We start from the raw sequence: 12,626 nt of genomic DNA on the forward strand, positions 1-12,626 counted from the left end.
GACCAAGAAATTTATCGTGCAATGAAAGCTTCTAATTATCTCATGTCAAGCTCCCCTACGGTGCGATAAGCACAAGTTACAAATCAAATATTAAGTTCCAGACAGTTTCCAAATCCCATACAGGTTACAGCTCTACCGATATTCTGTGTTTACATTTTATCTTTTTTCCCCACATAAGCATCTGGCAGCTTGCAGAGCAAAATATGTGAGGATTATGTCAGCACCAGCTCGTTTAATACACAGAAGAGACTCCATCATGACCCTCTCTTCATCGATCATCTTCAGTACCCCGCCGGCTTTAATCATCGAGTACTCACCAGAAACCTGGATCAAGAAAGATAAAATTGAATTCAGTATCTCAAATCGTTGTGTTTAAACCGCATTCAACTTGTTTCAGAGATAAGTGAATCGATAATGGTCAGCAGGTCAGGTGTACTAAATCAAAGGAACGAGTGAAACTTTATGGTGGGTCATCCGTGTCAGGAACCAAGTCCAAAACTAGGTCGAGTGGTCTGTACAATTGATCGAACAAGAAGACAAAGAAGGGCGGTAGTGGTGTAGCAGATAACCTGAACATTACCACATGAAGTAAGAACATATAAGAAAATTTCCTTCCAAAGGTGGACATCCTCTAACTTTCACATAGTGCATGAGTGCCTGTTATATTCTGCCCTGGACAGGATCACGAGGTAGGGCACATCAATCTGGCCTCTTTGTTCTTCAAGTTTTGAGTGATGGAACACAAGTGGTTCCACAATTCGACATAAATTTGGAGGTAAAACAAGTGCAGCCAACTTTAGTCACAACCAACCCTTTTTTTTTCTTTTTAATGTTATTTTCTTCACTATATTTACAACAATCCCATTATCGCCATTTGATACTTAAAAAGAATAGAACGTACATCAGTCATGAATGCATGAAATAAGAAGTACGTGTAGAATAAGAAATTAAAATTTTAAGTCATTTAGTTTAAATTTGACTGTTAAATTATGGACACATTTTAAAAATCTAAAAAAAGAGGTAAAACAAATCTAAGGCTGCAAGCATTAAGCACATGGACGATGATATAGGATCTGTGGATGAATCTGTCTACTACAAGAGAGAAGGTAAACAAAAATTTCAATTAACATAAATCACTGAAACATAAAAACAAGAGAGAAGGTTAACAAATTGAAGATTTTATTTGTGATCGTTAGAAAATATAATTGAGTCAGGGGCACTTTGGTCATTTTTTGTACATTGGGTATAATTGTAATTGTTCTGTCTGGTATTTTAGGAGTAAGTTGCATGCCAGGAGGTTATTTATGTTTACAGAGGTTTATATTTCCAGAAATGTTCTTTTTTGGTGAAAGGGGCACTTTTTCAGAAAATATTGTTTTTAATGAAAGGGCATTATAGTCATTTTACCCTACCTCTTTTAAGTGAGCAATATAAAGAGGGAGAGATGACATCAGAGCCTGTCTTTCTCTATTCACTATTTCACAGCAAATCTATTCCCTCTCCTTCTTTTTCTCTGTAATTCTCTTCTTCTAACCAAACTATATTTAAATTTTACAATGCGAAATAATAATGTCAAAAAGGGTACCTGATATGCTGCAATAGGTAGAGGAGACTTGTCCCGAAGAAGACGCACAACATCTAGATATGGCATGGCTGGTTTTACCTGTGAGTGACATTCAAGCGTATTTGATTATAGAAGGAAAGTTGAAAGGCTCTTAGGAATACAGAAAAAATGCATACAAGTAGAATATCAGCTCCCTCTGCTTCATCTCCATGGCATTCAGTAAGAGCTTCCCTATAGTTTGCTGGATTCATCTGGTAACTTCATTTGAGTATAAGCACAAATAAAATTGTTAGTTCCAGTCACAGGAAATTTAGCACATTCAAATAGAATATTGGAAATTCATAAACCACATACGTTTTCTTGTCTCCAAAACGTGGATTTGAATCAAGTGCTTCTCTGAATGGACCATAAAATGCACTAGCATACCTATTAAGAGAAACACATTTTAAAACTGAATATAGTGATGGATAAATCCTACAGTCCAAAATTTCAACAAATTGCCTCTATATGAACAGTTGCTGGAGAAAGAAACAAAAAAAGGTCACAACAGAACAAGCATTACTTAGCAGTGTAAGACATAATAGAGACATGCTGGAAACCACTGTGATCCAGAGCCGCCCGAATTGCTCCAACACGACCATCCATCATGTCACTGGGACTGACAACATCAGCACCTGCCCGGGCCTACTTTGAAAGGAAAATACTGGTTACTAAGAAAAATAGGGACATTTTTAATTTAGTTATAATTTCACTCTAAATGAACAGGTTATGGAATTACCTGTGCAACAGCCTGTTTGCACAACTGATGAACTGTTTCATCATTCATTATTACACCTGTTGGATGCCAAAACTGTGTTTGATAAATACTATGACCAGTGATTTCCCTAAATGAAGGCTAGGAGGTTGGAAGGGTAATTTAGTAAATTTGTTGAAAAATACTACTGAACAACAGTTTGGTGAATACGAAAGAGATAGAGACTGCTGAATAACATCTCAGTAAATACCTTGAATACCAAGATTGAGGAATAGTACTATCATAAATATCTTTAAAAAGCGAGATATCGTGAGAGTTGAGATGCATCATACTACAGAACAGCAGTTCCATAAATGTCTCACAAACCAGCTCAAGTGCTTGCCAGTAACATATGCAAGATCAGGTCCTGGCCACATGTCTGATCGTTTTTAGTGCCATATCCCATCATTTGTGTGTTAAAATGTATGTAGGAACATTATCTTAATCTCTGAGATCATTGTTTCGTACAATTTAAGTTTAAGGGTATGACTGGACAGGTAATCCATGCAAGGTGTGAAGTTAGTGGAAAATCATTAAATATTTGCCGAAAGAGGCCTTACCATCTTCCCTGACAATACCATCATGGCCGTCTGAAGAATAAGGATCCAGGGCTACATCTGTATAAATAACCTGAAAAGGAGAAAGAGAAATATGCCATCAATTAAAAGAGTTAAATCTTTGACACATATATATCAGTTTGTCAAAATACTTTTCTGACTCACAATGTCTGGGTACTTGTCTTTAAGCAAACGTATTGCCCGAGGTACTAGGCCATTCTCGTTGTATGCTTCATCTCCTGAAGCTGACTGTAGGACCATATGCAGCATTACGTACATCATTTTAAATCATTAAGGAGGGAAGGACAAGGCAAGCAAGATAGAAAAAGAGAAAGACCTTCAATGCATCAGGAATTTTCGGAAAAAGCACAACACTGTTAATGCCAACATCTCGGGCCTTATATACCTGTGCAGTAACAGATCCTCAGCAAATAAATATTATAAAACATGCAAAAAATCAATTATAACACTTCATCGGTCTGATGAATAACCACCCGAGATCAATTAAAGCCCCAAGCATCGTATACAAAGGTCAGAAAAAATTATAATAGTTAGATATAACCTTTTTTAGTGGCAAATATAGCATTATTTATCCAAGGATCTTCAACAAAGTCTGGAACTTTATGTTTACAAGTATTATCAATACCTAATTTTTTATATATGATAAGCAAGGCCAAAAGTTATTATATTTCCATCACATGTTTGATATCTTCTCATACACCTTTTGTTGAAGTTGGGTTGGTTTTTCCCGAAATGACGATCTGAAGTTAAGAAATATCTTTTCAATTGATAAGCATAGGATCTTTTCAAACCTAAAGTAATATGGATCTATTCTCCCATAAAAGAAAATTCTCACTCTCAGACAACTAGCCCAAGATGTGGTGACTAGTCGACTTTTATACCTAGCAACACCCCCTCTCACATCCAAACCTACACTAACAACTGGCTTAAGACATGGGGAACATACACACATGGGCCTTAGAGAACAAACAAACAGTTTACGCATAATACAAACACGTGCATAGGTTGGATTTAATACCATATTAAAGTTTAAGTTCAACCCTATCGCAAAATGACTAGCAAAAGTTGGGAGACGTCTTCCTAACTAATAAGCATAAGTTCTTTTCACCATTAGGACAACCCTTCCACACACAAAAGCTTTACTCTCAGACAACTAGCTTAAGATGTGGAGTATATATAACTGTAGATTGGTGGACATTTATCCATTAACATCTTTAGGAGCAAGAGAGAAACCCCCCACTAGAATAGAGAAGTTAATCGTAACAATACATATCAATACAATCAGCAAAAGGATGTCCAAGTATTACAAATGACTACTGGCGTTCTAAAAGACATTCTAAACTTTTAACAGTGAATTTTCAGCATCATTTAAAAAAAAAAAAGTGAATTTTAAGCCAACCGTAGACTTTTTCAGTAGAGGCTGCAATTCTCTCCATCTTTCTTACATAGTTACACTAAGACCAGGAGCCTCTGCAACAGTTATATTATAATTAATACCTGCCTGCAAATATGATAATTTCAAAAGAAGGAAACCTGCCTGCAAATGTGGTTTCCTTCTTCTTCTTCTCTTTTTATTTATTTTATTTCAGGTAAAAAAAAAAGGAAACCATAAACTGAGATATAAGGGGGTTCTCCACTCAAATTGAAGATAAATGAAATTCACTAAAGCAAGATTATGCAAGGAACGACTTCATAAATAGAACGAGATTTACCAACAACAGTAAGGTGATCAGAAACTTTAGCTCAGGAAAAGAAGCACAATCAGTCATACTCTATGAAGCAGGATTATGGATTGAATAAGTTTCTCTGATGATAAAGGCTCAGAGGCAAAACAGTAAAGATGGATAATGTGGAAAAACTAGGAAAACAGAAAGCTTTTAAGAAGGTCTGGACATGTCGATATTGATTGATGAATAGACAAGAAAAAGAAAAAGCCATAAATGAAATTGATGCAAGTGGTTATGCAGGAGGCTGGCCAACAATGGAGTTAGCAAATGATGGAGCGAACTGGCGGACAAGATTCATGTAAAATTGGGACAAGAATTTGAAGAAGAAGGAAAAGAGTAGCAAAAAAAAGGACGTGTCCATCTCCAAGATATGAAAAGAAAGCAAGAAGAATAGTGGGGTTAAATATCTCCAAATTGTTTTTCCTTCCTTTTTCTTGACAGACATCTCTAAAATCAAAGCTACATTTATCATATAACAGGAGAAATTCAGTTCTTTTGAAAGAATACAATGTTATTAAGACAACAATGATATTATTGCCAAATGATGATATTTATGAAGCAAGGTTAACATTAAACACACATATTTCATGTTCCTGATACCAATTGACAAGAGCGCAAAGGAGTGACAAAGGTTACCTCTTCCATAAGACCATGTCTCCATCCCAGCCTGTAACATCCAGGCATGGCTCCAATTGGTGTATCTTCTTCACCTGTAAGGAAGGAAGGCCATGTGCAATTAAAATTTCATAGCAACTTGTAAGATATACAGGCACTATAGCAATATTAGTAATCTCAACCTTCATGTATGAAAAGTGGAAGAACAAAATTTGCAGGAGACAAAGTAGTTTCCTGGAAGGCAGCTCTCAACGCTGGTGACTTGCGGTTACGGCGAGGGCGCCTTGTAAGTAACTGACATGAAGCAAGTCAAGGAATTCAAAAGATGCACAAATCAGATCACATAACTGGACAAGACAATGTGTCTTGCAAGAATGGTGTCTCACAAGTAAATGGAAAAGGAAATAGCCTTTTTATCCTAATCACCAATAACAACAATAAAAACTAAAAAAGAAAAGAAAAAAAAACATTGCTATTAACCATTATTAGGCTCATTATTTTAGAAAAAAACAATATTAGGATCCAGAATAACCTATTTCAAGTCACCTATGTGGTAAGGTCCATCAGCACAACTAAAAAGATTTCAAATAAACATGTCAAATTCATCAGTGCTCAAAAGCTGAAGTTCATACCATATACCAGATAATGTACTCCAACTTTGTAACCGCATCAACAACAGTAAACAAGAAAAAAGAATCTCCACGATATGCAATTTAAAGTTTTTGTGCATAACAAGAGAATGAAACATGAGGCGTACAAGGGAAGGGACCACAGGTGTTCCAGCTGGTGCTGCTGCTTTGGGAGGAACTGGAGGGGCTTCAGGCGGATTTCCATCAACAACTGCAGCTTCACATTCTTCAATGCTTAACCCAGAACTCTGAACATGTGCATCACCTTTCTCACTTGCTCTAATGACAGCAATTCTCGGCTTCTTTGATTTTATAACACTCAGAAATTTCTTCTTTGCTAAAAATTTCAAGCCAACTTGACTTGGCCCATCTAAATTTTTTATTGGTGAGCAATTGGTCGCTGGAGTAGAAAATGCACAGGCCATGACTCAAAATCCAACGACCTTATGTTGAATACTGCAAAATCGAAATTTTCAACAATTCAACCACACACATTTTTATCAACTTCCCACAGTAAATGCAGTGCAGCTCAACAAGAAAAGCTTCATTCATTACAATGAAATCAATGGATCAAAAGTTAAGGATCAGTCTTCAGCTATGTTGGTTCATGAACATAAATGCAAAACCCTAATTGTGTCACGAATTAAGTTGTTTCCACAAATAAAACTAAGATCAATACAATAAATTATGCTCCAGAAATCTAGTCGAAGGCACCTACTGGGATCTACCGACTGCAATATGAAGCCAATATAAAGTTCGGTACATGAATTTTTAGTAACTAACAACCAAAAAGTAGGACTCAATTTCTAATAATTCTCATCACAGGAAGTGGTGGAGCCAACATCAGGTGATAATACGATAAAACGCCTGCAAATGAAGCGCGTAAAAGAAAAAATTCCAGCAAAAGCAACAGAGCTAAAATGATAAAGCACTTACCTTGGACGATAAACTAGAAACACCTGGCCAAAAATCCAAGCACGAAGAGCGGAGCGGAAGGGTTTAGGGGCTTATCCGGGGAAATATCAACGAGCGAAATGGACAGGGTTTATACGACGAAAACGACTCAGGCGTGGTGGTGTCTGATTATCGGCCACGTGGCACTGAAGATGTTGAATTTGGGCTGAGCGAATCGGCTGTCAAAGGTGACTGCTGAGGTGGGCGTGCGATCTCACGGCCCAACTAAATTTAAGCAACGCGGCAAGATGAGTTCCACGTGGACAGTTGATAATCGCCAATCAATGGCAGTAAGGTAAATAAAATTTATACGTGATTGGTCGGAGATCCAGACTCATTTTCCTTTGTTCTATTCGGCAGCTCAGTGGCCGTGTCCAAGAATCCCAACTCGGTTACATTTTGCACGAATTTCTGTTTTGACACTTCCATTCGAAGACTACTGTTATAAACAGAGGTCAGGAAGGAGACTCGGATATTTTCGCGCGCTCTAACTTCCTTATCCAAAAGACGAGAATCTTCATCTCTTTTCGTAGTCCTTCGGCTACCCTTTTGCGCAATTGATGCACGACCATCATGGCATGTTCGTCCACTTCCATCACCGCTTTCTCTTGCAAAATTTCTCCAATTCCCATTGCATCGACGAAGGCTTCCCTTCATCTCATTCCTAGAGCCACTGCCAAGGAGCTCTACTTCAACCATGATGGTTCAGCTTCCAGGAAGCTACAGGCAGTTTATCTGATACGTCGTTTCCTTCTGTCTGTAAACAACTGCTACTGGCTGTTTTCGTCTTAGCGGAGTGTTTACATGTTTGTCTCTGCAGGCTGGCGTTGATCTGGTGGCAGAATTGGTTGGCGTAACTTTAGGTCCAAAAGGAAGGAATGTGCTTTTGGAGAATAAGTACGGACCACCAAAGATTGTCAATGATGGTGTTACAGTCCTCAAGGAGGTAGGAACAGTTCTCGTGTCGTAACTTCTGCTGTTGTTTTAATTAAGGAGGATACTGAATGAACTGGAATAACACAGCAGACGGTACTTCATCCTGTTTATGTTTGCTTAAGTCAGAACAATTTTTTTATAATTTGTAAAGTGGGAGTCATCTTTTTTCCCTCCTTACAGTGCAGAGAATAGGAAAAGGAGTTAGTTACTTTTTCTTTTTTCTTAAATGCTTTCATTTTTTCCATATAACTGTTTTATTTGGTTCCTTAGGTTGAATTGGAGGACCCCTTGAAGAATGTTGGTGTAAAGTTGATTAGACAAGCTGCTGCCAAAACAAATGATCTTGCTGGTGATGGTACCACCACTTCTATTATTCTTGCTCATGGTCTGATTACAGAGGGACTCAAGGTATTGGGTTCTCTGTGTCATCTTTTTATTTTTTGCACTTCTTATTTCCTGTTCTTTTAGCTACCCTATCTTATACTGGTTTTGTTTCATAAAGTTTTTTGGTCCCTTTTTGTCAATAGGGAGTTCTATTTAATCACTTATTTTTCTTTCTTAGTGGTTTCGTCCCCATTTGATGAGCCAGGACATGTATCAACTGAACTACAACTGCTCATGACCGACTGCATTCTCTGTCTTGCAATGTAGGTCGTTGCTTCAGGCATGAATCCCGTTCAAATATCACGTGGAATTGAGAAGATCGCAAAGGCTCTTGTCACAGAACTGAAGTCAATGTCTAGAGAGGTTTCCCTTGACATTAAAAAGCACAGACAACTCTGCTTTCAGTTCAGTCAATAATGCCTCGAAGTATTATAGTTATGCCATATGATCAGAAACTGTACTTTTTGGCACTTTGCTGCATTTCGAAGTCAAAACAGCCACTCCATATTAGCTGCAGATGAAATGAAAGACGAAAAACCTATTTATTGTGAAACCAACTCAATTATATTCCTCTTTAATTATACATAAACGATTTTTGCAGGTTGAAGATCATGAACTGGTGGATGTGGCTGCAGTAAGTGCTGGAAATGACTACATTATAGGAAATATGATAGCTGATGCACTCATGAGAGTTGGAAAGACAGGTGTAGTCAGAGTTGAAAAAGGGAGGAGTGCTGAAAGCAGTCTCCAGGTTGTAGATGGAATGCATTTTGATCGTGGGTATTTATCTCCTTACTTTGTCACGGATCGAGAGAAAATGACTGTAGAGTTTGAAAACTGTAAGGTAGCTTACAGGCATATTCTCTATTGTTTGTATGTCATGATTAAAAGTCCTACATGTAGACCATACTTCACAGATGGGCTTTTGTACATATGTCTCCAAATGCTACAGGGTAACTAGAGAAGATGAATTTTTCGTTGCAGTTGCTTTTGGTTGATAAAAAGATATGCAACCCAAAGGAGCTTATCAAAGTACTGGATTCAGCAGTTAAGGAGAAGTACCCAATCGTAATTGTTGCTGAGAGCATTGAAAAGGAAGCATTGGCTCCTATAATTAGGAACAAGCTGAGGGGGAATCTGAAGGCTGCAGCCATTAAAGCCCCTTCTTTTGGAGAGCGGAAGAGCCATTCTTTAGATGACATTGCTATCTTGACTGGAGGTTGTAGAACAAATAAAAAAGAAGACACTTGTACTGAAATAGAAATGCGACATGTAAGGCATATTATGCTACGTGGATTGAGTTCTTGAGTCATTTTGTAGGTATCGTGGTTAGGGATGACATGGGATTGACACTCGAAAAGGCAGGGAAGGAAGTATTAGGGTCTGCAGTGAAGGTGGTAATAACAAAGGATTCAACTTTAGTAGTAACAGATGGAAGCTTCCAAGATGCTGTTAATGAGCGTGTTGCCCAGATTCAACGTCTTGTTGAGGTGAGTATCATCAAGTCAGCTTTAGTCACAATGACATATTGATAATTGATGTGGAGGGTTGACATTGTTACCAGTTCATAATGTTTGTTTTTTTGCAGAACACAGAAGAAAATTTTCAAAAGAAAATACTCCATGAAAGAATTGCAAGACTGTCTGGAGGAATTGCGATTATTCAGGTATAACAGATGGAATAAGATAGGAGGAGTCAGGTCCATAAGAATTTGTCTAAGGCCTTTCAAAACCATTTAAATTACAAGGTTTCAGTGCACTTCATATCCAACTTCAATAATTTAATACAAATCACAGGTTGGAGCACAGACAGATGTTGAAGTGAAAGATAGAAAGCTGAGAATTGAAGATGCTCTGAATGCAACCAAGGTATTTTACACTGGTCTACTGCTATTAATGTTGTAATAACTTTTTTCTCTTCTTTCTTCCACAGCTGAACTTCCCTCTGTTTTATCCTTAGTCAGCCATAGAGGAAGGCATTGTGATTGGTGGTGGTTGTAGCCTACTGAGGCTGTCACAGAGAGTGGATAAACTCAAAGAAGCTCTGGATAATGAGGAACAAAAGGTTATTTCTCTGCTCTTAGAAGTTATGAATTAGTTCATTAGTTTAAAATTTTGACTTCTTGTAATGGGAGTAGCCAGGGGCAACAGTTCCAATATGAGTGCTTTAACCATTCAATATATTCTGATACTACTGCGGCAGGTTGGGGCTGATATCTTCAAGAAAGCTTTGATCTATCCCACCAAACGAATTGCAAAAAATGCTGGTGTAAATGGCAATGCCGTTGTAGAGAAGGTAAGGGAAGATAAAGTGTTCAGTAAACTTGCTAAATTTACAAACTTTTTGAATAAAAAAACGTTGAACTTGCTCAAAGATGTAATGATATGTGCCTTCTCAGATTTTGTCTACAAATGATGTTCGATATGGATATAACGCTGCTAAAGACCATTATGAGGACTTGATGGATGCAGGAATTATTGATGCATCAAAGGTACCATCAACAGTAAAAAGAGTGCAGTATCTAGATGGTGATGATGAGTGTCTTTACTTGTATCATTGTGGTTATAATTGTTATCATGATTGTCATCATTATTATACTGATATTTAAATTATTCTTAGTAAAAGATGAATGATAGAGATGTATGGGAAGTGGAGGATTTATGTAGTGACCTTACCACAGAGTGCCAAGGTTGTTGTTGATGATGATGATATTGTTGATAATATTGTATCCCATCTAGACAAAAGACACAGAAAGGGTAAAAGATGAAGACTTAAAAAAGGTTATACGTTAATGAGACTGATTAACTTCCACAAATATTTGGCAAGAAGGAAAATAAATAAATTGATTAATTTATCTCAAACAATTTTTTTTCTGTCACTATTCGATATTCTGGCAGAATGAAATGCTAAAACCACGAGTAATAAAATCACTTCGTTACTCGTAGTCACTTCTTCTCCTTGAAACTTAATTTTGTTTTCATAAAACCAGCCAGAAAGATAGAACTGTTAGCCTGGAAATACAGGACTTATCAAAGATGCATTACTTGCATGACCTTGTATGAGAGAGATAAAAAAAATCATATGGCTTTGCCAGTTCGTGCTCCAAATCAAAATTTTGAAATTTGACAACAAAAACCTACAATATTGCTAAATGACTTATTTTCCTGTTGTTCGGCTATGGTTATAATTGCAAAGAACATTTTGTTAAATTTGCATTTCAAAATGGTTTGCAGGTGGTTAGGTGTTGCTTAGAGCATGCTGCCTCTGTTGCAAAAACTTTTCTCATGTCAGATGTAGTTGTAGCTGATATTAAGCAGTTACAGAATCTTCCTAGACAGTTGATGCCAACCTCTCCTAGTCTGCCCAATCCAGGCAGAAATCGGCTCCCTAATTCTGGTTCTCTGCCCTTTCCTATGAGAAAGTCTCCTCTTCGGAGGCCTATGCCAACTTCAGGTATTTCTTCACTGACACCATCTAACTGTATGCAAGCATCTATTGTTATTTTTGTTCTAAAGTAATTAGATTTCAAAAGGCCCCTGCTTTTCTTTTGAGAGATGGAATTTGCATTCTTGACTCTGCAAGACAGAATTAACAGGTCTTCTCTGACTTGATATTCAGGAATAAATTTTTAGCTGACTGAAAATGTTAAATCAGTGAGACAGCCAATTCTTTGAGTATGCTCCGGGTTTCCCGAGAAACATAATATTCAGAAGATGTCACTCAACATCTAACAGGAGGGGAAGGACCATGAAGAGAAGATTGTAAAGAAAGGTTCAAGTCTTATCAACTTTGCAGTCTTGTGAGGGACATGTTGTAGTTGTAATGATAATCCGGCATGAGGGTCAAAAAGAAAATATATTGTTTACTTACATCTGTAATGGGAAGAGAAGCACTAGCTTCAAATATGTGTCATGCCAATCGATGCTTTCATTGATGAACAGCTTTACACTCTGTAAACAGCATCACTTGAAGTTATCTTTTATACCAGATGCAGTATGCCCTTCCAGTTATTTCTGTATCTTCCTTCTGTCCATTTGTCTCTTTCGGTTTGCAGATCAAAAGCACGGTAAACAGACAGTTAGCAGCAAGGAAGGGTTCAGGGCTCCACACTCAACTGTAATTTCGAATTTTCCCCACTTTAGATTGTTAATCAAGAAAGGTTACTGCAAGCCAATATTTGGAATTTCTTGTGTCACATAAAAATCACTTCAGCCTTTGTAATCATATTTGGATACAGTGGGACTAAGAGCAAACTTCGTTTAAAGTATTTATTGGTACTCGGTATCTCAGTCTGTTTTAGCCATACATAGTTTTTCCTCACTGACAAAACTACAATTCAGTCCCCCTGGATAGATCAGTAAAAGTCAGAAACCTTCTGTACCTGGCATAAACTACTGAACAAATCACAAAAGGCCCAAAAGAACATTGGGAGGTATGCAACAAATT

General features: G+C 37.4%; 2 protein-coding genes across 2 annotated transcripts; one reads left to right on the forward strand and one right to left on the reverse strand.

Moving 5' to 3' along the window:
- Positions 1 to 10: 10 nt before the first annotated feature.
- On the reverse strand, positions 11 to 6,971 carry LOC137941512 (delta-aminolevulinic acid dehydratase, chloroplastic). The gene is made up of 13 exons (XM_068786959.1): positions 6,843 to 6,971; positions 6,035 to 6,362; positions 5,460 to 5,571; positions 5,299 to 5,372; positions 3,252 to 3,320; positions 3,080 to 3,163; positions 2,918 to 2,987; positions 2,343 to 2,398; positions 2,127 to 2,248; positions 1,919 to 1,990; positions 1,741 to 1,822; positions 1,586 to 1,663; positions 11 to 324 (listed from the first exon to the last, which is right to left on the reverse strand). The coding sequence occupies exons 2-13, from the start codon at positions 6,329 to 6,331 to the stop codon at positions 157 to 159; spliced, it is 1,284 nt and encodes a 427-aa protein (XP_068643060.1). The 5' UTR covers positions 6,332 to 6,362; positions 6,843 to 6,971; the 3' UTR covers positions 11 to 156.
- A 397-nt stretch (positions 6,972 to 7,368) lies between these two features.
- Positions 7,369 to 12,186, forward strand: LOC137940431 (ruBisCO large subunit-binding protein subunit beta, chloroplastic-like). Its single transcript, XM_068785493.1, has 14 exons — positions 7,369 to 7,586; positions 7,681 to 7,806; positions 8,067 to 8,204; positions 8,448 to 8,543; positions 8,782 to 9,024; positions 9,165 to 9,399; positions 9,501 to 9,670; positions 9,769 to 9,846; positions 9,977 to 10,048; positions 10,140 to 10,244; positions 10,383 to 10,475; positions 10,579 to 10,671; positions 11,414 to 11,633; positions 11,799 to 12,186. The coding sequence occupies exons 1-14, from the start codon at positions 7,434 to 7,436 to the stop codon at positions 11,810 to 11,812; spliced, it is 1,836 nt and encodes a 611-aa protein (XP_068641594.1). The 5' UTR covers positions 7,369 to 7,433; the 3' UTR covers positions 11,813 to 12,186.
- The last annotated feature ends 440 nt before the right edge of the window (positions 12,187 to 12,626 follow it).

Source organism: Aristolochia californica, unplaced genomic scaffold, assembly GCF_029961685.1.
Source record: "Aristolochia californica isolate CCGP_79_NKW_82.1479 unplaced genomic scaffold, dmAriCali1.0.hap1 SCAF_9, whole genome shotgun sequence".
Lineage (NCBI taxonomy): Eukaryota > Viridiplantae > Streptophyta > Magnoliopsida > Piperales > Aristolochiaceae > Aristolochia > Aristolochia californica.

Excerpts from the sequence above, each read along its gene's own strand:
- LOC137941512 (XM_068786959.1), bottom strand. The coding sequence starts at position 6,331 with ATGGCCTGTGCATTTTCTACTCCAGCGACCAATTGCTCACCAATAAAA. Across the intron at positions 3,321-5,298 it reads GACATGGTCTTATGGAAGAG|GTATATAAGGCCCGAGATGT; the intron begins GTAACCTTTGTC and ends GTTACTGCACAG. Across the intron at positions 2,399-2,917 it reads TGGTATTGTCAGGGAAGATG|GTGTAATAATGAATGATGAA; the intron begins GTAAGGCCTCTT and ends GGCATCCAACAG.
- LOC137940431 (XM_068785493.1), top strand. The coding sequence starts at position 7,434 with ATGGCATGTTCGTCCACTTCCATCACCGCTTTCTCTTGCAAAATTTCT. Across the intron at positions 9,025-9,164 it reads TAGAGTTTGAAAACTGTAAG|TTGCTTTTGGTTGATAAAAA; the intron begins GTAGCTTACAGG and ends TTTTCGTTGCAG. Across the intron at positions 9,671-9,768 it reads AGATTCAACGTCTTGTTGAG|AACACAGAAGAAAATTTTCA; the intron begins GTGAGTATCATC and ends GTTTTTTTGCAG.